The sequence below is a fragment of the Oncorhynchus masou genome, chromosome 10 (assembly GCF_036934945.1).
Source record: "Oncorhynchus masou masou isolate Uvic2021 chromosome 10, UVic_Omas_1.1, whole genome shotgun sequence".
Lineage (NCBI taxonomy): Eukaryota > Metazoa > Chordata > Actinopteri > Salmoniformes > Salmonidae > Oncorhynchus > Oncorhynchus masou.
In genome coordinates, this window is record NC_088221.1 from 5,847,658 (window position 1) to 5,868,961 (window position 21,304).

At 42.6% G+C, this 21,304-nt stretch overlaps 1 protein-coding gene across 11 annotated transcripts in view; it reads right to left on the minus strand.

Annotated features, from left to right (window-relative positions):
* Positions 1-1,064: 1,064 nt before the first annotated feature.
* LOC135547078 (poly(rC)-binding protein 3) overlaps positions 1,065-21,304 on the minus strand; it is a 164,305-nt gene continuing 144,065 nt past the window's right edge. For 6 of the 11 annotated variants that reach the window (XM_064975720.1, XM_064975719.1, XM_064975726.1 and 3 more), the window contains 3 exons: positions 5,343-5,395; positions 4,925-5,094; positions 1,065-1,318 (listed from right to left, as the gene is read on the minus strand). In XM_064975720.1, coding sequence (XP_064831792.1) covers positions 1,144-1,318; positions 4,925-5,094; positions 5,343-5,395 — 398 coding nt within the window. In that variant the 3' untranslated portion in view covers positions 1,065-1,143. Of the gene's footprint in view, positions 1,319-2,327; positions 3,574-4,924; positions 5,095-5,342; positions 5,396-21,304 lie in introns of those variants that run through there. The other 5 variants (XM_064975725.1, XM_064975724.1, XM_064975729.1 and 2 more) reach the window with 2 other exon arrangements.

Below are 21,304 nucleotides of genomic sequence, written 5' to 3' on the forward strand. Positions count from 1 at the left end.
CTTTAATAAAATCTTATCTCGCAAGCTAGAAAGTGGTCATCTTCATTAATCAAGTCGACAATCTACTGGCAAATGCTTTTCAATTCTTGTCATATGAAGAGAAATTATAGATGAAACATACTCATTGGCCATTGGACATAAACATTACAACAAGTTGGAAATCGCAAATTGGAAATCGCAAATTCAACAATGAGTGGTTTGGAAGGAATCAGTGACCAACTGCAAGCATTGCAAAGCAATCACTAGCCTGCTATTCAGTAGAGAGGTTGTGTGGTCCATGTCTGGGTTTAAGGGTCTCTTTTCCAAGCTTAAAAGGTTAAATTTTCACTCGCAACACACCATGGGCCAGACAAAGTTGAATACATTGGCCATGCTGTCAATCCAGCATGACTTCTGCCGCATTGAAAACAGCTGGAAACTTGGAACTGGGACATTTCAGTCTTCAGTGAGTTCAAGACAAATGGAAACTTGGGGGAAATAACTAGCTGCAACTGGTCTTCTAGATTGCAATTCCAAGGCCTCTTTCTATAGCTTCAACCTGAAGATCACTGATGTCACGATTCAACCTTGTTGTCTTGAAAGTATCATAAATCTAGAGAATGCCAGACTTTGATGACAACGTTTGATGACATAATTTGTCCACGAAAAGGACCGCCGCTCACCTTCCTGTTCAAGTTAGCACAGCACAACAAGGTGAGTCCAAAGCTGTATTGTATGCTGCAAAAATTATGTAATATGCCCACGAGATATGTATCTGTAGCTAAGAAAGTAATACTAAGTGTATGTTGTGTAGTAAGCTTGTGCCTTAGCCTAATTCCCACTCATAACTTAGCCTACTGTTCTGACTTGGTGGTGAACCTGTAGCATATAGCCTGTTTTGTGAAAATGGCATTAATTATTGTAGGAGCTTTACTTGGCTGCTTATATGCCCCCTTTATTTATCCTACGGTTCTGAATTGGTGTACAGGGAGATCACTGAAATAACAGCCCATGTTCTGAATTCTGTCGCTATACATTTAAAAAATGCTGAACTGTTATGCACTTGAGTGAAGACCCAAAAGCGGTTTAACAAAAACAGAGTTCTTTAATGAGAACACAGGAAAGACATAGATCCTCTTCAGACGTTGATAATGGCAAAATAGACTACCCGCAGAGAGGGCGACAAATGAAACAAAGTCCCTCTGATGAATAGCAAGAGAGTCCACTTCTTAGCAGCAGAGGAGAATAGCTGGGTAGCGGCGACAGGCTGCAGGTCGCTCTGGGTAGGCGCGGGTCATAGAGGAATAGTGGTACCTGATCACACGTAGCATCAGATGAACTGGACACAGTGCAAATGAAAGACAGTTAGTAGTGTACAGGATTCACCTGCCAGGCAGACTCCGACAGGATAGGACAAGGAGGAAGCAAACGAGACGATAGCTTGCTTCTGGCATGAGAAACACAAACGAGAATCTGACACCGAAAGTAGCAGGAACAGAGAGAGAAATAGAGACCTAATCAGAGGGAAAAAAGGGAACAGGTGGGGAAAGGGTGAACGAGGTAGTTAGGGGAGATGAGGAACAGCTGGAGAAGGAGAGAAAGAGAAGGTAACCTAATAAGACCAGCAGAGAGAGACAGAGTGAAGAGAAAGGACAGGAACAGACATAATAAGACATGACATGAACAAAGATTTATATTGACTTCGTCCATCCTAGCTCGGTTAATTGATGTCTTAATCGAAATTACGGATTGCCTCTTATCCGCTCGTCATTCCGTTATGCCATAGTTTGTACATCTCAATTGTCAGTAGAAACCACATTTGTTTAAGCAAGTCAGCCATATCAGATATGTTTTTTTAAGAAGTAAATGAGGCTGAATGAACTGTTTCGCTGCCAGACAAGGCTCCGCTGATAACCAGGTGTAGCAGTGGTAAGGATTCACTCCATGGTGCTGAAAAGAAAGCTCTGCTGTTGAGACAGCTTTATGTAGGCCCTGACAGTTTAGGAGCACAGTATGTCACCCTATAGTGCAAGTAATGTATTGTTTAGTGTTGTGTTGTGTAGTGGGTTTGCCAACATGCATCTAAATAAAAATTGTAGTTAGCCCCAGCAAGATTTACTGTGCACATATCACCCAAAACTTTGCCATGTATTTATTTATGCAAAATATATTCAGATATTATTCCAATGTATGCATTTTTAGAGGCAAATACTCTGATGTGAATTCCTGGCTCAGTTGACTGACCTAGCCTATTTCAATAGTACACTTATTAGCCTACTATTAAAGCATTGTGAATTACCTTGGTCCTAGACCGATGTTAGCAAATCAAAACATTAAAAACAAACACATTTTAATTTGGGACAGTTTATTTTCTTTTTGGGGAGTTTGAAATTGCACTTCGGGACAATTCTGGGATGGTTAGTCTCTCTCGAACCCTGCATATATCATGAGCATAGACACGATAGCTGTGTTTTAAAATTATTAAATAAACTGAATTTACAGCAAAGCACATGATAATGCCAAAAAATAAAGTGTCCTTTGAATAGTCGGTTGAGAGCAGGTGAGGAGAATAATGTTAACAGTGTGGGTATCATGTTTACTTTACATATAATAAATTAGTTAGGATCACTTAAAGGCGCAGGACAGATAAATACAGAGAACAAAAATAAACGTGCAATGCCATTGGCACATGGGTCGTGTGATGCAGTGAAGAATGATGGGTAGAAATTAGTGTTCACATTCCAGTGACCTCAGACGTCAGCCTAGAATAGTTAAGGAAGAGGGGAGAAGGGAAGGGTGAAGGAAAAATACAGAAAAAAGGGAGTGGACACTCACACAACAGTGAAACTCTGCAGCATTCTGGCTTTTAGGTCTCCATGTTACATTTACTATTGTATATTGGTCATGCATATGGATTTTATGATGCCATTTGATAAAAACCAATCCAATCTAATTCTGGATTTTCCCTAATTGAAAAACCTGCACCTAAGTCTCTTGAACTACAAATAGTGTGAGTTCAAACGTAGTCCTCTATCACAATGGAAGTTGTTGACTTAATAATTTAAGTCTCCCTGCAAAGAGGAGAACCTCCTTACTATTTACATAAAAAGCACTTCCTTTTCATTCCAAATTTGACGCAACAATATCTCTTCACAAACGCATCACATCATTCGAGACTCATGGCCAATAGCATTGCTCAGTAACAATCTAAATAGCAATATTTTTTTATTTTCCACTTTTTATCCATTTTTACTTGCCTGACAATTAACTAGAGTAAAATAATGTGACAATTATCCTAAGCATTCGGCATGCTGAAACACTATACGTAACTCTTTACATTACATGAACAGAATTCAAGTCAAATTTTTCATTTTGCTTTACAAATAGCCTCTTTAGCCTATTCAAAGCTGCTAAAGCTTAATTAAGTGTCAAGTGCTAAAGGAATCAGGTAGCCATTAAGTTCTCTGGGAGTATACATGGGGTTATTGGGGAGACAGTTGCTGCTGTTAGCTTCTTGATAGTGGAACCAGATTTGGGCCTCAGGATGTTGTCATGGATGACGGGTCATTCCACATGGCAGCCACGTCCCTGAACCTGTCAGTGGAATTGTGGGAAAGCATAGCCATTAGTCTCTTTCCAACCGCTTCTCTGCAAACCAAACCCTAAAAGAAAGAAGTCACATAAGGCAAAGCCCCCATGTTGTAAATTGTGTGTATCAGTAAGGATTGAAGTATATGGATTGGGACTGTACCCCTGACACTGTCTCGTTTCAGGGTTGTGTTCATTAGGTGCCAAGGGAAGAAAACTGACTAAAACAGGGACAGACTACCTGGCCTTTGTTCTCCGTGCTCTCATGACCATGACCCAACTTTGAAGATAAATTATATGAACATTTCTGAAACTTTATGGGAAAAAGCTTTTAATTTTGTTTTGTGATCATGAAATATTGGTTTTAGAGGACAGTGAGAAGAAGGAGAGAGGTGAGAGCATAAGGGAACTTTAAAATACAAATTTGATCTCCAATATTGTATAATACACTGCTCAGCTCCTTTCTATACTGCCTCTGGCAAATACAGGAGTAGATGCTACGAACAACCACCAGGGTCAGATTCCCTTCTATTTAAAAGGTTAATGGACTTTGTGCTAGGACAATGTCTCGGTCCCAAATGGCACCCTATTCCCTAAATATATAGGAAGTAGACTGCCATTTGGGATGCACTCCGGCTGAATCCTCTGTAATAGCCTACTTGATTTATCTATAAATAAAGAGGTTGATACAGAAAAGGAAACCTAGTCAGTTGTACAGCTGAATGCCTTCAACTGAAACGTGTCTTCTGCATTTAACCCAAACTCCTCTGAATAAGAGAGGTGCAAGGGGCTGCCATAATCAACATCCACAGCGCCCGGGAAACAGTGGGTTAACTGGCTTGCTCAGGGGCAGAACTACATATTTTTACTTTGTCAGCTCAGGGATTCGATGGAGCAACCTTTCGGTTACTGGCCCAATGCCCTAACCACTAGGTTATGTGTTACTTGTTACCTGTGTTGAGGTGGATGTGTTTTCTACTGGGCTCAGTCATAAGCCAGAGCAGTGACACTTAACCTAAAGCAGCCTGCCATGAAAGATCAATCAACCTCGTCAATAATGACACAACATTTTAAAAATGTAATCAATTACTGACCTAATCTCAATAAAATATGTCATTGGGTTAGGTCTGTTGCCACCTAACTGCCATCACACGTTATGACTCATATTGATGCCAGAAATAGCCGTGGAGGCATTTGACAGAAGGCTTCTTTGCACAAAGGGACACCTCCACAGACAACCATTTCCCACGGAAATGTACTGGAGGTCACTGATTCGGCCTCATGCTAACAATGCATACTACTTGCATTGGCATTATTAGTGTAGGCGCTCTGATGTTGGCGGTGGGTAAGAGGTTACCTTGCGTTGATGAGGTACTGGGCAAGGCTGATGTTGGCGGGGGTTCCTGTGATAGTGATCTGGCGCTCCGACGAGCCCTCCATGGCATTAGCGATTTTGATCTGCGCCCCAGACATCTGGCGGATCTCGTTGATTTTGGTTCCCTGGCGCCCGATTATGCAGCCTATTAGCTGGGAAGAAATGGCAGCGGTTCTTAACTGGGAAACCTGGAACAGAAGCCTTGGGCTGGCTTTCATTGATTTGAGCTTTAAAAAGCTTGAAAGTTGATGGTGTTACAAGGCGGCATTTTTAAGTCTGTATGTCTGTGTTAACTAATATTTGTCTTCACAGTAAAAGTTATCTTGTGGGGAAGAGTTAAAATGGGTTGACCCTGATACCGGTTCATTAGTTGTTTATCCTACTGTTGTCCTTTACTCACATCATTTGGAATTGTGAGTTCATGAGTACTGGCCGGGGGGCTGGTATCCAAACCTGTGTTGGGAACAGGGAAGGAGAAAGCATGGCATAAATATCATTTTTTATCAATTGGAGGATGTCTTGCTGTGAGTCAGGACCTTGGTCTCAGGATTGCAGTCCTAAGGCATCAATGAACCAAGGACCTTGGTTTGTTACCATAGTAGTCAACATGAGAGTCGTGCCCTTGGGGTGAGATCCAACATAATAGAGATCCCATTGAGTGGGATCCAAATGTATTGCCACCCTTGATAGAGATGAGCAAAAAAGACTGTATAAAACAAATAATAAAAATACTGAGCTATATTGTATGCTCAAATAACAGGAATGTTTTTTTATTTTATACTAATACAATTGCTCTGAGAAAAATATTTTGTTTAAAGCCCCAATGCTGTCTTTTTAATTTAAATGTTTAAATCATCACTTTGTTCACTTATTATTATTTATTTTTTATAACTTGTTATAATTGATTTCCCTGGGCCTCCTTTAGCCACTGAAATGCTCAGTCAGACTGTGTGGGCATGGGGATACAAATTAGAATATATGCTACATGACCAAAAGTATGTGGACACCTGCTCGTCAAACATCTCATTCCAAAATCACGGCATTAATTTGGAGTTGGTCCCCCCTTTGCTGCTTTAACAGCCTCAACACTTCTGGGAAGGCTTTCGACTAGATGTTGGAACATTGCTGCAATCTTGCTTCCATTCAGCCACCAGAGCAGTAGTGAGGTCTGGCACTGATGCCTGGCTCGGTGTTCAGATCAGGGCTCTGTGGAGGCCAGTCAAGTTCTTCCACACCGATCTTGACAAATCATTTCTGTACGGACCTCATTTTGTGCACGGGGGCTGAAACAGGAAAGGGCCTTCCCAAAGCTGCTGCCACAAAGTTGGAAGCACAGAATTGTTTAGAATGTCATTGTATGCTGTGGCATTACAATGTCCCTTCCATGGAAGTAAAGGGCCAAGCCCGAACCATGAAAAACAGCTCCCGACTATTTTTCCTCCTACACCAAACTTTACAGTTGGTACCATGCATTGTGGCAGGTAGCGTTCTCCTGGAATCCACCAAAACCAAATTCGTCCGTTGGACTACCAGATGGAGAAGCATGATTCATCACTCCAGAGAATGAGTTTCCACAGCTCCTGAACCCAATGGCGGCAAGCTTTACACCACATCAGCCAAAGTCTTGGCATTGCACATTGTGAACTTAGGCCTGTGTTCTGCTTCTCGGTCATGGAAACCCATTTCATGAAGCTCCCGTCAAACAGTTCTTGTGCTGCCATTGTTTCCAGAGCAGTTTGGAACTCGGTAGTGAGTGTTGCAATCGAGTACAGGTGATTGTTTTGTGCTATGCGCTTCAATACTCGCTAGTCCTGTTCTGTGCGCTTGTATTTGTATTTATTAAGGATCCACATTAGCTGCTGCCAAGGCAGCAAATCAAATCAGACTTTATTTGTCACATGCTCCGAATACAACAAGTGTAGAACTTACCGTGAAATTCTTACTTACAAGCCCTTAACCAAGAGTGCAGTTCAAGAAGAGTTAAGAAAATATTTCCCAAAAAACAAAGTAAAAAATAATAAAAAGTAACATAGTAAAATAACAATAACGAGGCTATATACCAAGTCAATGTGCGGGTGTTCAGGTTAGTCGAGGCAATTTGTACACACACTTAGTGGTGATGATAAACAGTGAGTAGCAGCAGTGTACAGAACAAATGGGGGGGTCAATTGATTAATTGTTCAGCAGTCTTATGGCTTGGGGGTAGATGCTGTTAAGGAGCCTTTTGGTCCTAGACTTGGCGCTCTGGTACTGCTTGCTGCGTGGTAGCAGAGAAAACAGTCTATGAATTGGGTGACTGGAGTCTCTGAAAATGTTTAGGGCCTTCCTCTGACACCGCCTGGTATAGAGGTCCTGGATGGCAGGAAGCTTGGCCCCAGTGATGTACTGGGCCATTCGCACTACCCTCTGTAGTGCTTTCCGTTCGGAGGCCGAGCAGTTGCCATACCAGGCGGTGATGCAACCAGTCAGGAAGCTCTTGATGGTGCAGCTGTAGAACTTTTGAGGATCTGTGGACCCATGCCAAATCTTTTCAGTCTCCTGAGGTGGAAAAGGTGTTGTCGTGCCCTCTTCACAACTGTCGTGGTGTGTTTGGACCATGATAGTTTGTTGGTTATGTGGACACCAAGGAACTTAAAAGTCTCGACCCACTCTACTACAGCTCCAGAGATGTTAATAGGGGGCTATTCGGCCAGCCTTTTCGTATAGTCCACAATCAGCTCATTTGTCTTGGCACCACACTGCCAGATCTCTGACCACCTCGCTATAGGTTGTCTCATTGTTGTCGGTGATCAGGCCTACCACTGTTGTGTGGTCAGCAAACGTAATGATGGTGTTGGAGTCATGTTTGGCCACGCAGTCGTGGGTGAACATGGAGTACAGTAGGGGACTGAGTACAAACCCCTGAGCAGCCCGAGTGTTGAGGTTTAATGTTGAGCCCCAGTGTTGAGGATCAATGTCTGGATCCTGCAGACATTTTGTTGCCTACCCTTACCACATGGGGGCGGCCCGTCAGAAAGTCCAGGACCCAGTTGCATTGGGAAGTGTTCAGTCCCAGGGTCCTTAGCTTACTGATGAGCTTTGTGGGCACTATGGTGTTGAACGCTGAGCTGTAGTCAAAGAACAGCATTATCACATAGATGTTCCTTTTGTCCAGGTAGGAAAGGGCAGTGTGGTGTACGATTGAGATTGCGTCATCTGTGGATCTGTTGGGGCATTATGCAAATTGGAGTGGGTCTACCATATCCGGGAGGATTCTGTTTATGTAAGCCATGACCAGCCTTTCAAAGCACTTCATGGCTACTGACATGAGTGCTACGGGACGGTAATCATTTAGGCAGGTTATATTCGCTTCCTTGGGAACAGGGACTATGGTGGTCGGCTTGAAACATGTCGGTATTACAGACTCGGAGAGGTTGAAAATGCCAGTGAAGACAGTTGTCAGTTGGTCGGCGCATGCTTTGAGAACACATCCTGGTAATCCGTCTGGCCCCATGGCTTTGTGAATGGTGACTTGTTTAAAGGTCTTGCTCATATCGGCTACCGAGAGCGTTATCACACAGTCATCCAGAAATACTGATGCTCTCATGCATGCCTCAATTTTGCTTGCTTAAAGCAAGCATAAATGGCATTTAGCTTGTCTGGTAGGTTCGCATCACTGGGCAGCTTGCTTCTGGTTTTCCCTTTGTAGTCTGTAATAATTTTCAAGCCCTGCCACATCCGACGAGCGTCAGAGCAGGTGTAGTAGGATTCAATCTTAATCCTGTATTAACACTTTGCTTGTTTAATGGTCTGTCTGAGGGCATAGCGGGATTTCTTATAAGCATCTGGATTAGTGTCCCGCTCCTTGAAAGTGGCAGCTCTAGCCTTTAGCTCAATGCGGATGTTGCCTGTAATCCATGGCTTCTGGTTGGGATATGTACGTACGGGAACTGTGGGGACGATGTCATCGATGCACTTCTTGATGAAGCCAATGACTGAAGGGGTATACTCCTTCAGGGGTATATGTCCTGCCATCCAGGACCTCTATACCAGGTGGTGTCAGAGGAAGGCCCTAAAAATTGTCAAAGCTAAACTGGACGTCATGCTCAGACTGGGCATCGGCGCAGTGGAAGGCTCCGGTCATGGAGCTGGAGGTTCCGGACCGTTGACCGTCGCAGGAGGTTCCGGACCGTTGACCGTCTCAGGAGATTCCGGACCGTGGACCGTGTCAGGAGGTTCCGGGCTGTGTACCATCGTTGGAGTTTCCGGACTGTGGACCATCGCCGGAAGCTCTGGACTGGGAACTGTTGCCGGAAGCTCTGGACTGGGAACTGTCGACGGAAGCTCTGGACTGCGGATCGTCCCAGGAAGCCTGGTGCATGGAGCCAGCACTGGTGGTACCGGGCTGGTGACACGCACCTCAGGGCGAGCGCGAGGACCAGGCACAGTACGTACCGGACTGGGAGGCGCACTGGAGGCCTGATGCATGGGGCCGGTACAGGTGGCACCGGACTGGTGACACACACCTAAGGGCGTGTGTGGGGAGCAGGCACAGGATGTACCAGACTGGGAGGCGCACAGGAGGCCTGGTGCATGGAGCTGGCACAGGACGACCTGGGCTGTGGAGGCGTACTGGAGACCTGGTGCGTATAGCCGGAAATTTAACACACTTCACACGGTACGTGCGAGGAGCTGGCACAGGACATACTGGGCTGTGAAGGCGCACTGGAGGGAGAGTGCGAGGAGCAGGAACAGGACATACAGGACTGGGGACACACACTTCAGGCAGAGTGCGAGGAGCAGGCACAGGACGTACCGGTCTGGAGACACGCACTTCAGGGAGAGTGCGAGGAGGAAACATATGACGTACCGGACTGGAGAGGTGCACTTGAGGTTAGAAACGTGGAACCGGCACAGGTTGCACCAGACTGCTAACCGGATCCTCTGGTCGGATGTTGAGCTGAACACACTTGCACAACATCTCATCTCACTTTCTCCCAACTTCACCATTGCCTTCCTGACAGTCTCTGGTTCCATCCTCTGCTCAGTTGCCAGCTCCATGTGCCACCCCCCCCCCCAAGAAAATTGGGGTTGTCCTTGGGCTTTCTGTAGCTACGAACCCTGTCGTCATCGCTGTCCTCCATTTTCTCCTTCCGTCTGTTGCTACGGAAGGGTTTTGCATCTCCCCATCACTTCTTCCCATGTCCAGAAATCCTTTACCTGGTGAATACGCTGCTTTGTCCTGGTTTGATGGGATATTCTGTCATGTTCGCTGGAATGAATATCGGACCAAGGCACAGCGGATGTTGAGTTCCACATGAGTTTACGATAAAGTGAACAAACACAAAAACAAATAAACACAAAACTAACATCGAACCGTGACAACAGCGATGCTACGTGCACTAACTCAAAACAATATACCATAACACACAGGTGGAAACAATGCTACTTAAGTATGATAGCCAGCTGCCTCTAATTGGGAATCATACCAAAACACCAACATAGAAAAACCAATGAGAACCCCACATAGAAAATATAAACTAGACTAAACCCCTAGTCATGCCCTGACCTACCACACCAAAGAAAATAAAAGCTTTCTATGGTCAGGGTGTGACAAGATGCAATAAATACATGTTGATGATTTCATTCCTGTGCTGTTTGTAACTATGCTGATAAGTCGAATGAGCCTGAAGCAGGTTGCTGTCACGATCGTCGTAAGAATCGGACCAAAGCGCAGCGTGGTGTGAATGCATCATTTAATAGATGACGAAAAACACAAAGTAAACTGTACAAAAACAATAAACAAATAACGACCGTGAAGCTATCATAAGAACTGTGCTGACACAAGCAACTAAAATAGACAATCACCCACAAACAAACAGTGAAACCCAGGCTACCTAAGTATGATTCTCAATCAGAGACAACTAATGACACCTGCCTCTGATTGAGAACCATACTCGACCGAAACATAGAAATCCCAAAATCATAGAAAAACAAACATAGACTGCCCACCCCAACTCTCGCCCTGACCATACTAAATAACGACAAAACAAAGGAAATAAAGGTCAGAACATGACAGTTGCAGGCATTGGTTACAGTTTGAAGCTTTTTATTGATTGGGCGGCTTGATGGAAGCCAGTCAATATTTAAATCACCGAGAAAAAATACCTCTCTGTTAATATCACATAGAATATCAAGCATTTCACACGTAGCACTTGGTGGTCTATAGCAGCTTCCCACAAGAATGGGCTTTAGGTGAGGCAGATGAACCTGGAGCCATATTACTTCAACAGTATTTGACATTAGATTGTCTCTAAGCTTTACTGGAATGTGGTTCTGAATATAACCATGTATTGCTACCACTGTATCATCAGAGGTATTATCTAAGTGAGTTTCAGAGATAGTCAGAATATGAATGTCATCTGTTACTAGAAAATTATTGATTTCATGAGCCTTGTTTATTAAGCTACATTTTTTCTCAGGTTTTTGCCTGCAGTTCTGTTATACTCACAGACATCATTCAAACAGTTTTAGAAACTTCAGAGTGTTTTCTATCCAAATCCAGTAATTATATGCATATTCAAGCAGGCAGTTTACCCTGGGCACCTTTTTATCCAAGCTACTCAATACTGCTCCCCTGTCCCAAATAAGTTAATGCGGGCTATATTTAGCACTTTTCTGGGATGCTTGATTGATTTCATTGCTTTACTGGGAAGCTTAGCAGAAGTAAACATGTGAATTTGTGTTAAGTGTAGGTGAGCTGCACACAGTGGAATTACTATTAGGGCACACCGCCTCAGTGGTGCCTCAGCAGAGGCATTCAGGGCAGTTAGAGGGACATAATTTAGGTAAATACCATTGTGTCTACCAACGCCCCTGGGATAATTTATATTTGCTGAAGCATACGACAATTTAGCGACACAATGGTAGGGATTAACTGAGCTGGGCTTGGGTCATTGATAAGACATTGTCTCATCGCAGCCTTATAATCCTGTGAAAGGATTCAGGAACTAAAATTATTTTGGTGGATCCCATCTTCCTTATAAAACAAGCTTTTTTCCAGAATATATCAAAATTGTCAATAAATGTTACACCCACAGAGCTGCAATTGTCAAGTAGACAGTTATGGAGGGCTACAAGTCTGCTGAAACATTCAATGCCATGATTTAGGAAAGGCACAGGGCCAGATATTATGGGGTGTTTGTTGGTGTCATGCAGAGACCCAGTCAGTTCTTTAAAATCCATCTTCAGCTGTTCTGAGCTGCCCTTTATAATGTCATTGAATCCCACATGAACTATGATAGACTCAATTTCCCGATGCAGGTTTAAAATGTTTGGGAGGTGTTTATTGATGTACTCTTGCCCATGGATAGCATAATGTTTTTGGGACTAAGACAGTTCTCACCATTGAACTGCCCAATACATTGACCGGAAAAGGGGATGGAGAAATCCACCCACTCCTATCCCTCACACAACTCTTGGAACATTTCACGGGCCCACGAGAAGCAGAATAGCATACACTCGCAGCTCCTGGCAATAGGTCCAGACCTTCCACAGCATGCAGGGCCCTGTCAGATCCAGAGAGAGGGAAAGGAGCCGAACTCGACGACGAAGCCTCTATTGGAGTCAGTGTAGTTGGAATCAGCACAGTTGTTGCAAACACAGGCAGTCACAGCGATGAAGGAGCAGGTGATCAGGCACCAGGGCGGCAAAGCTATTCTTCATGCCGATCTGCTCCGGACTTCTCGTAGACACTCTAGTCCATTTAACATGCCGCTGCCTTTGGTTTTCACAACTTGTGACATGGCACCAGCGCTGTTTGGAACAATCCTCTTGCTGTTCAAAGTCTATTCCACTACAATATTGAGGAGAAGCATATGGAGACGACATCCTTGGCAGGCAAGTTCCTGGTAGCATAGGCCATTTGAATTGGGACAGATGGCAAGGCGGGGATACATCTATCAAACCAGAGCGGTGTTCAGCCACAGGAGTTGAGAATGAGAAATTTGCATTTTCCCCAAAAGTTCGCGCAGAATTGAAATTTGGTTGCTAAGGATATCCACCTCATTCCTGAATCCTGAAATCCTCCGCATTGGTACTCCGGATTGTCAATATTGTCCTGGACAAGAGCATAATAACCACAGCTTCTACAGCGGTGGAAACGTTCATAAGCTATTCCAGGTGAAGGGGGCTCCATTGCAACCTAGCTAGCTGTCTAGTTGGTTAACATCTAGTCCAAACCAGCAGGTTTTGACACAAACATTTATGAACAAAATAAAACTTTGGAAACAACAGGCCAAAAGAACAGGTCGAGGTGCAGAAGGTATCTGAGTTCATGACAGTCATATTTTTTGGCCTACCACTTCGCGGCCAAGCCGTTTATGCTCCTAGACGTTTCCACTTCACAATAATAGCTCTTACAGTTGACCGCAGCAACTCTACGAGGGCAGACATTTTAAGAACTGACTTGTTGGAAAGGTAGCCCCCTATGACGGTGCCACGTTGAAAGTCACTGAGCTCTTTAGTTAGGCCATTCTACTGCCAATGTTTGTCTTTGGAGATGGCTTTGTGGTTGATTGTATACACCTGTCAACAATGGTTGTGGCTGAAATAGCCAAATCCACTCATTTGAAGGGGGTGTCCACACACTTTTGTATAGATAGTGTATTTATATACAGCCCTGATTGGCTGATATAATTGTCTAGAGCCCACCGCTACCCCTTTAAAAAAATAGTAACAAAGGCTCATGGTATTCAACCTGTCATTTGGAGCTGGAGTTGGACCCTGAAAGTGACAAACTTCCACAGGTGTGGAAGTTATTATTGAAATAAAAGGCATGCACATCACACATCTGAATTTGCTATAACATTCTTGTACAGTTTTCAATAGGTCACTAGAAGATGCAGGACCAAAACAGCCTGTTTGCTATGTGGACAATCCTGGCTTTTACTCTTCATTGCAGAAAGCCATGATTATCTACAGGGCAGACTCTAGGCCTCTGTGTCTCAGAGGTCAAACACAGTAAGTTATAGTTAGAACTGAGACACAGAGGCCCATGTTATAATCTTCAATATCATCACAAAGCCTAATTAATCATTCGAAATAGACATTCTGATGATACTATTTAAATTTCTCTAATGAGTAAATACTCTTGAGTTACACATTTTGGAATGTTCTTGTGTTGAAAGAAAATAAAGAAACCAGATTGCAATAAAAGGTTGTTGTCATTCTTCATATATTTTTCTTATTTATTTGCATAACATACTAAACAGATCGTAAACCATGTTATAATGAAAGTCAAAATCATGGTATGTAAGAATTTTCAAGTTATTGTTTTACAACTGAAGCTCTTCAAAGTATCACTCATAGTAAATGTATTTAGATTATGATTCATACAAAATAAGGAACACCTGTTTGTGACTGATGGTACATTAAAAAAAATGTATGGAATTTTCCATAATCTGTTTCTTATCCAGATTGTAAATTAAACACACATTTGCACCAAAGCAAAGTCAAAGTCTTACATATGATAAGGAACGACATACACAAGTAATATAATATTAACAAAACAATTACTTTGTTGAAAGAATAAGGTTAGGGGAATACATTGTCTCATTCAAACCTAGAAACAAAGTGCAAGTTGCATCACTATTAGAACCATAAAATAATACACAACTACCTGCCCTCGCATTGGGATACCACAAAAGCAATCCACTTCATATTCTCCTTTCTATCTTTCCTGTAACAAAGACAACCATTTCTAGAGTAGTCCTCAAGTACATTTAAGATTCACTATTTCTGTTCTGACATTCAGCCAAATGTTAGCTTGGTCTTCGATCTGTTTGTGCTATATGTATAGCCAACTGCTGTGGTAATATGGCATGCTAACTGTCATGCATTAGAAGTTAGCACGACAGCAGAAACAGATCTGGGACCAGGCTAGAGCATTTTTACGACCTGCACCACCAGCTTGGTATGTACAGCAGCCACCTCAACAGCAACAACCTAGGAGGATTGGGGGGGACCACTTCAGCTGCTTCTCTGCCAGTCAATGTTTATCTGTCTGTCCTTTGTGTGTGTCATACTCTTCATCATCATCTTCATCAAGTAGCTTCTCATCAAAAGCATCTTCTTCCAAGAAGTCCATGACCTCATTTTCCCCCCTCAGTGATGACCCTTTAGCACATAAAAAGGGGACTATCAATGGAAGGCAATTGTGTCACAAGTTATCAACCTGTTTGCAAGGTGACAAAGTTAAATTATATAATCCTAAGGTTTTCACTTGAACATTGAAAAAAACATGTAACATAATTTAATATCTGATAGTCCATAACTGAAATATGATAATGTATGCCTGTAGCGAATCCACCTAGACCTCCAGCCCGAGTTTTCATAAATGATATGATCTATCTATACATCCATTCTTGCATTCAACAGCCAGAAGGCTTATTATTTTTTTAGGAATCACATCACAAATAAACATCAACCTTATGAGATATCTAGCTAGCTAATAATAATAATAATAATAATATAACCTCTCTCTTTCTTCTGTCTTGCAGGCCAGTTTGTTTTTAGCTCTAATGACAAATACTTTTCAAATTGTCAATTTTAGCTATTTATTTTGTATAGTCAAGGAAAACATTAACATAAAAATACAAGACAGAAGCTAAATCAAGTAGGCTACTTTGGTCTGTTGTGGGTGACTGACTGACTGCAGCTGAAACAACAGTCAAAAGCCTATCTAACTAGCATTAGTTAGCTCAAAGACTTTACTAGCTAGCAATCTAGACACTTTAGTGACCTGGAAATACAATGACATTGGTAAAGTAGGAAACAACTTTGCCATCATTATCACGTCGTCAAAGTTACTTTAGAGAGACGCCATAGCTAGAAAAGTTAATTAAAAATAGCTAGCAAGGCTAACTTTAGCTAGCTAAAATCAGTTCTGACTCCTGTTCCTCAATCTTAGCTAGGTAGCTAGCTAAAGTTATACTCCATCTCAAGTAAAACTGGCAACATCACAGTGATGACAAAAACTTTCTACAAATGATTTGCCTCCTTTAAAAATGTAATCTGTTTTCTAAGTCACAATATTGTGAAGAAGCATGCAACCCACGAATAGCATATGATTTACTTACTAAATAAAAATAACTATATAACACTTACTTCAGGAATGGTTGCTACTGCTGTTGGTTTCAAGATCCATGTGACATAAAGATGGAGCTGCTGGAAAATCCAGATTTGGAATGCAGTCTGATGTGTGCTGTGCAGATGTGGAGGTTCAGACTGAACTTCTCTGATTATAAAAAAATCAATTAACGCCAAATAAGACAAATTGATTGTTCGGATGGAAGAGTTTGCAGTATGGCTATCTTTGCACTGTCTCTCTTGCTTTTGGGCGTGACCAGCACTAGAACTAGGAGGATACAGTATATGCAAATGAACGATGAATGTTCATTAGTCTATTATAATCAGATCAGCTTACACAGAAAGGGCATTATCAGTGTTATTTCGACGTAGGATCTTAATTTGATCACCCTGTTGCAGGAACAAGGAAATCACATTTTGGCTGCACTGGGCCTTTAACAAGTAATGTTATTTTTTCTCTCAAAAAGATAAGGATCAACATTATTGGCACCTGTTTTGTATGCCTCACCTTGCAAGGATAAGCCTTTTTCTAAAATGCTATATGAGATTAGAGAGCACATTGGGAGGGATCTTGACCATTCCTCCATACATAATCTTTCCAGATCCTTGCTATCCTTTGCCTGCTGCTTATGGACTGCTCGCTTCAATTCAAACCACAGCACTGGGCAAAAACTGTGAATATTAGGGGATATATTTATATATTTCCGGATATCTGGCATGTTATTAGATATTAGGTGCTCCAGATACATATGTCCTTAAAACCCCTAGTCTAAGCCGGGGGTCATACCAAGATGGTCATAGATCATTTAGCTATTTGATTTAGAATTTTAGGACCTCTTTAGATATACATAAAAAATATGAAACATTATTTGATGAAACATTGAATTTGGCCTTACTGCCAGTAGCCCATAGAAACACATTGAATAACACATTCATACATGGAACCACAGATAGTCAAAAAATACAATAAAAAGGAAGCTTGTTCTGAAGTGTCTGTCCGATATCTGAGAGATATAAGAAAGATCAGGAAATAATAAAACAAAAATATTTGACACATATTTAACATCTTTTTTTAGGAACTAAACTACTTCCATAGTGTATACTTCGATACTTTAAAAAAAACTGGTACCAGGCTACCTTCAGATGAGTCTTGTGAGGCTTGCGGGCATCCTAGAGCAAACCGACATGTATGTGTTTGTGAGAGTCTCACCTTCCATAGTGGGGTCATAATACTGTAGTTTGTAGGCCAAACCGTTCAGATACCACTGATGTTATCATGAGAAGACCGATTTTTCAGGATGTCTCATCGTCTGACACAGCTGCAACTCTGCTGCCTTTCACCACATATGTGGATGTGGTGTATTGAGACAGAGCACATGCAAAAAAACATATCTGTGGCTTAAACAGAATGATTTTTATGGGGATTTTTTAATTTTGCTAATTCGATTTTCACAGAGGCGCGAACATCGAATCTAGGGAGTTTAATTTCATATACGGAGCTAGGGTATTCTCCGTAATGGGACAGTTTATACATACATTCAATCTGGACATCCAAAATCTCCCTGCTGCCATTTGAGTCCAGGGAGATATCTGGGTTGTAATACGTTCAAGACACGCTGTCACGCCCTGGTCGAAGTATATTGTGTTTGTCTGCATTTATTTGATCAGGCCAGGGTGTGACATGGGTTTTTTGTGGTGTGTTTTGTCTTGGGGGTGTATAGCATAGTCTATGGCTGCCTGAGGCGGTTCTCAATGAGAGTCAGGTGATTATCGTTGTCTCTGATTGGGAACCATAGGCAGCCCAGTACCACCAGTGCCAGCACCACGCATCAGGACTACAGTGCGCCTCGCCTCTCAAGCGCTGCCGGAGCCTTCCTCCTCTCATGCGCTGCCGGAGTCTCCCGCCTGTTCAGCGCTGCCGGAGTCTTCCTCCTCTCCTGTGCTGATGGAGTCTCCCGCCTGTTTAGCGCTGCCAGAGCCTTCCTCCTCTACAGCGCTGCCGGAGACTCCTGCCTGTTTAGCGCAGCCAGAGCTGCCAGCCTGCATGGAGCAGCCAGAGCTGCCAGTCTGCATGGAGCAGCCAGATATGCCAGTCAACCAGACTCTTCCAGATCCGCCAGTCAGCCAGGATCTGCCAGAACCGCCAGCCAGCCAGGATCTGCCGGATCCAACTACCTGCCTGAGCTTCCTCTCAGTGCTGAGCTTCCTCTCAGTGCTGGGCTTCCTCTCAGTCCAGAGCTTCCCCTCAGTCCCGAGCTACCCCTCAGTCCTGAGCTACCCCTCAGTCCCGAGCTGCCTCAGTCCCGAGCTGCCCCTCAGTCCAGTGGGGTTCTGGGTGAGGACTACTAGGCCATGGTCGGCGGCGAGGGTGGACTATCTTAGGATGCGAGGAGGAGGGCCTAAGACATTGATAGAGTGGGGTCCACGTCCCGCGCCAGAGCCGCCACCATGGACAGACGCCCACCCGGACCCTTCCATATTGTTTTGATGTGCGTCCGGGAGTCCGCACCTTAGGGGAGGGGATTCTGTCACGCCCTGGTCGAAGTATATTGTGTTTGTCTGCATTTATTTGGTCAGGCCAGGGTGTGACATAGGTTTTTTGTGGTGTGTTTTGTCTTGGGGGTGTATAGCATAGTCTATGGCTGCCTGAGGCGGTTCTCAATCAGAGTCAGGTGATTATCGTTGTCTCTGATTGGGAACCATATTTAGGCAGCCATATTCTTTGAGTATTTCGTGGGTGATTGTTTCTGACTCTGTGTTTGTTGTCACCAGATAGGCTGTATAGGTTTTCACGTTCCGTTTGTTGTTTTTGTATTGTTCGTTTTTCATCGTCATTAAACATGTCTCAAAAATACCACGCTGCATTTTGGTCCGCTTCTCTTCCACCAGACGAAAGCCGTTACACACGTACCTGATGAGCATGCATATTTGTTGAATATTCATACTCCCGAAAGGGTGTCAACATGCTGCCAAATCTAAGCCTTTATACTCAGGCATGGACGAATCCACGTTTTCAGAAATGTATCATATCTGTATCATTACCTGGTCATTTATGTATCTGTATTTCTCAAAGAATGAATCTTTTCAATAGATATCATTAAAATATATATATATGATTTTCATATCATGTAATGTTTCATCCTTGTATGTCTCTGCTATTTCTGTTTCAGAAATGCAGCATAGCAAAACCACAGCTCCAATCATAAGTTTCTGGAAATATGCAAACGTAGGCCAATCTTTGCGGACAGTTATTCATTTAACAAAATATGTAAGTTGCACACCTTCAATACCCCTGCCTGCCCTTTCTGTTATTATGGACGATGAGATGGGTGCTGATTGGGTCATCAGTGGCAGTCTCTTAGTATTCCAGACCCAACGTTAGGGTAGAGTGTTGGTCTGTGTCCAATCCAAACTGTCAATGCATAAATCTAAATTGTGTCGATATTGCAAGAAAATATTGTTACTATTACCTACTTCATTCATGACAAGAAAACTGTCTGGAACTAGCTAGCTAAAAAAAGGGAAGTCAATTGTATTATTTGTTAGCTAGACTACCAGTTAGCTTTTACATCCCTATTATTTTTTTATATATAGAAAATAAAGTAGCTACGTAAAGCGCAAGATTGTGAAAACAGACGGAAAATGACATTTTTAAATATTTCTCTGTTATACTTAAGAGCCCAAACAAAACAAAACAAATGTCTATCAAAAACGTGCAGGAAATCTAAAATGTGCGGAAGTTCAATTTGCTGGCTAAACACAGAACACAAAAATCGTATTGACTGCCCACCCTCGAAAGATCAAGTTGTCCTTACCGCAGACATGTTGAATTTCAAGGGGAACTTCTGCAATATCAGATTCCAGTGAAGGAGCCGGTAATTTGTGGAACTAGTCCTTTGCAGGAAAACGAGAGGGGTTATGATCGGTATAGACCACTAGAGGGGTAGCTAGACGGGTAGAGGCCGACACATACAGTGACTTCAAGAACGATTCATACCCCTTGATTTATTCCACATTTTGTTGTGTTACAGACAGAATTCAAAAAGGATTACATTTTTTTCTTAACCATCTACATACAATACCACATAATGAAAAAGTGAAAACATGTTTTTGTAAATGTTTGAAAATGTATTGAAAACAAGAAGTGTACACAGCCCTGAGCCAATACATGTTATAATCACCTTTGTCAGCAATTACAGCTGTGAATATTTACATTTACATTACATTTACATTTAAGTCATTTAGCAGACGCTCTTATCCAGAGCGACTTACATAACAATAACGAGGCTAAATACAGGGGATACCGGTACCGAGTCAATGTGCGGGGGGTACAGTTTCTAAAAGCTAATTTGTAAAGTAACTATGCATAGATAATAAACAGAGAGTAGCAGCAGAGTAAAAACAAAGGGATAGTCCTGGTGACCATTTGATTAGTTGTTTAGCAATCTTATGGCTTGGAGGTAGATGCTGTTAAGAAGCCTTTTGGTCCTAGACTTGGTGCTCTGGTACTGCTTGCTGTGCAGTAGCAGAAACAACAGTCTGTGACTTGGGTGATTGGAGTCTTTGACAATTTTTTGGCCCTTCCTCTGACCCAGCCTAGTATATACAGTGCCTTGCGAAAGTATTCGGCCCCCTTGAACTTTGCGACCTTTTGCCACATTTCAGGCTTCAAACATAAAGATATAAAACTGTATTTTTTTGTGAAGAATCAACAAGTGGGACACAATCATGAAGTGGAACGACATTTATTGGATATTTTAAACTTTTTTAACAAATCAAAAACTGAAAAATTGGGCTTGCAAAATTATTCAGGCCCCTTAAGGTAATACTTTGTAGCGCCACCTTTTGCTGCAATTACAGCTGTAAGTCGCTTGTGGTATGTCTCTATCAGTTTTGCACATCGAGAGACTGACATTTTTCCCATTCCTCCCTGCAAAACAGCTCAAGCTCAGTGAGGTTGGATGGAGAGCATTTGTGAACAGCAGTTTTCAGTTCTTTCCACAGATTCTCGATTGGATTCAGGTCTGGACTTTGACTTGGCCATTCTAACACCTGGATATGTTTATTTTTTAACCATTCCATTGTAGATTTTGCTTTATGTTTTGGATCATTGTCTTATTGGAAGACAAATCTCCGTCCCAGTCTCAGGTCTTTTGCAGACTCCATCAGGTTTTCTTCCAGAATGGTCCTGTATTTGGCTCCATCCATCTTCCCATCAATTTTAACCATCTTCCC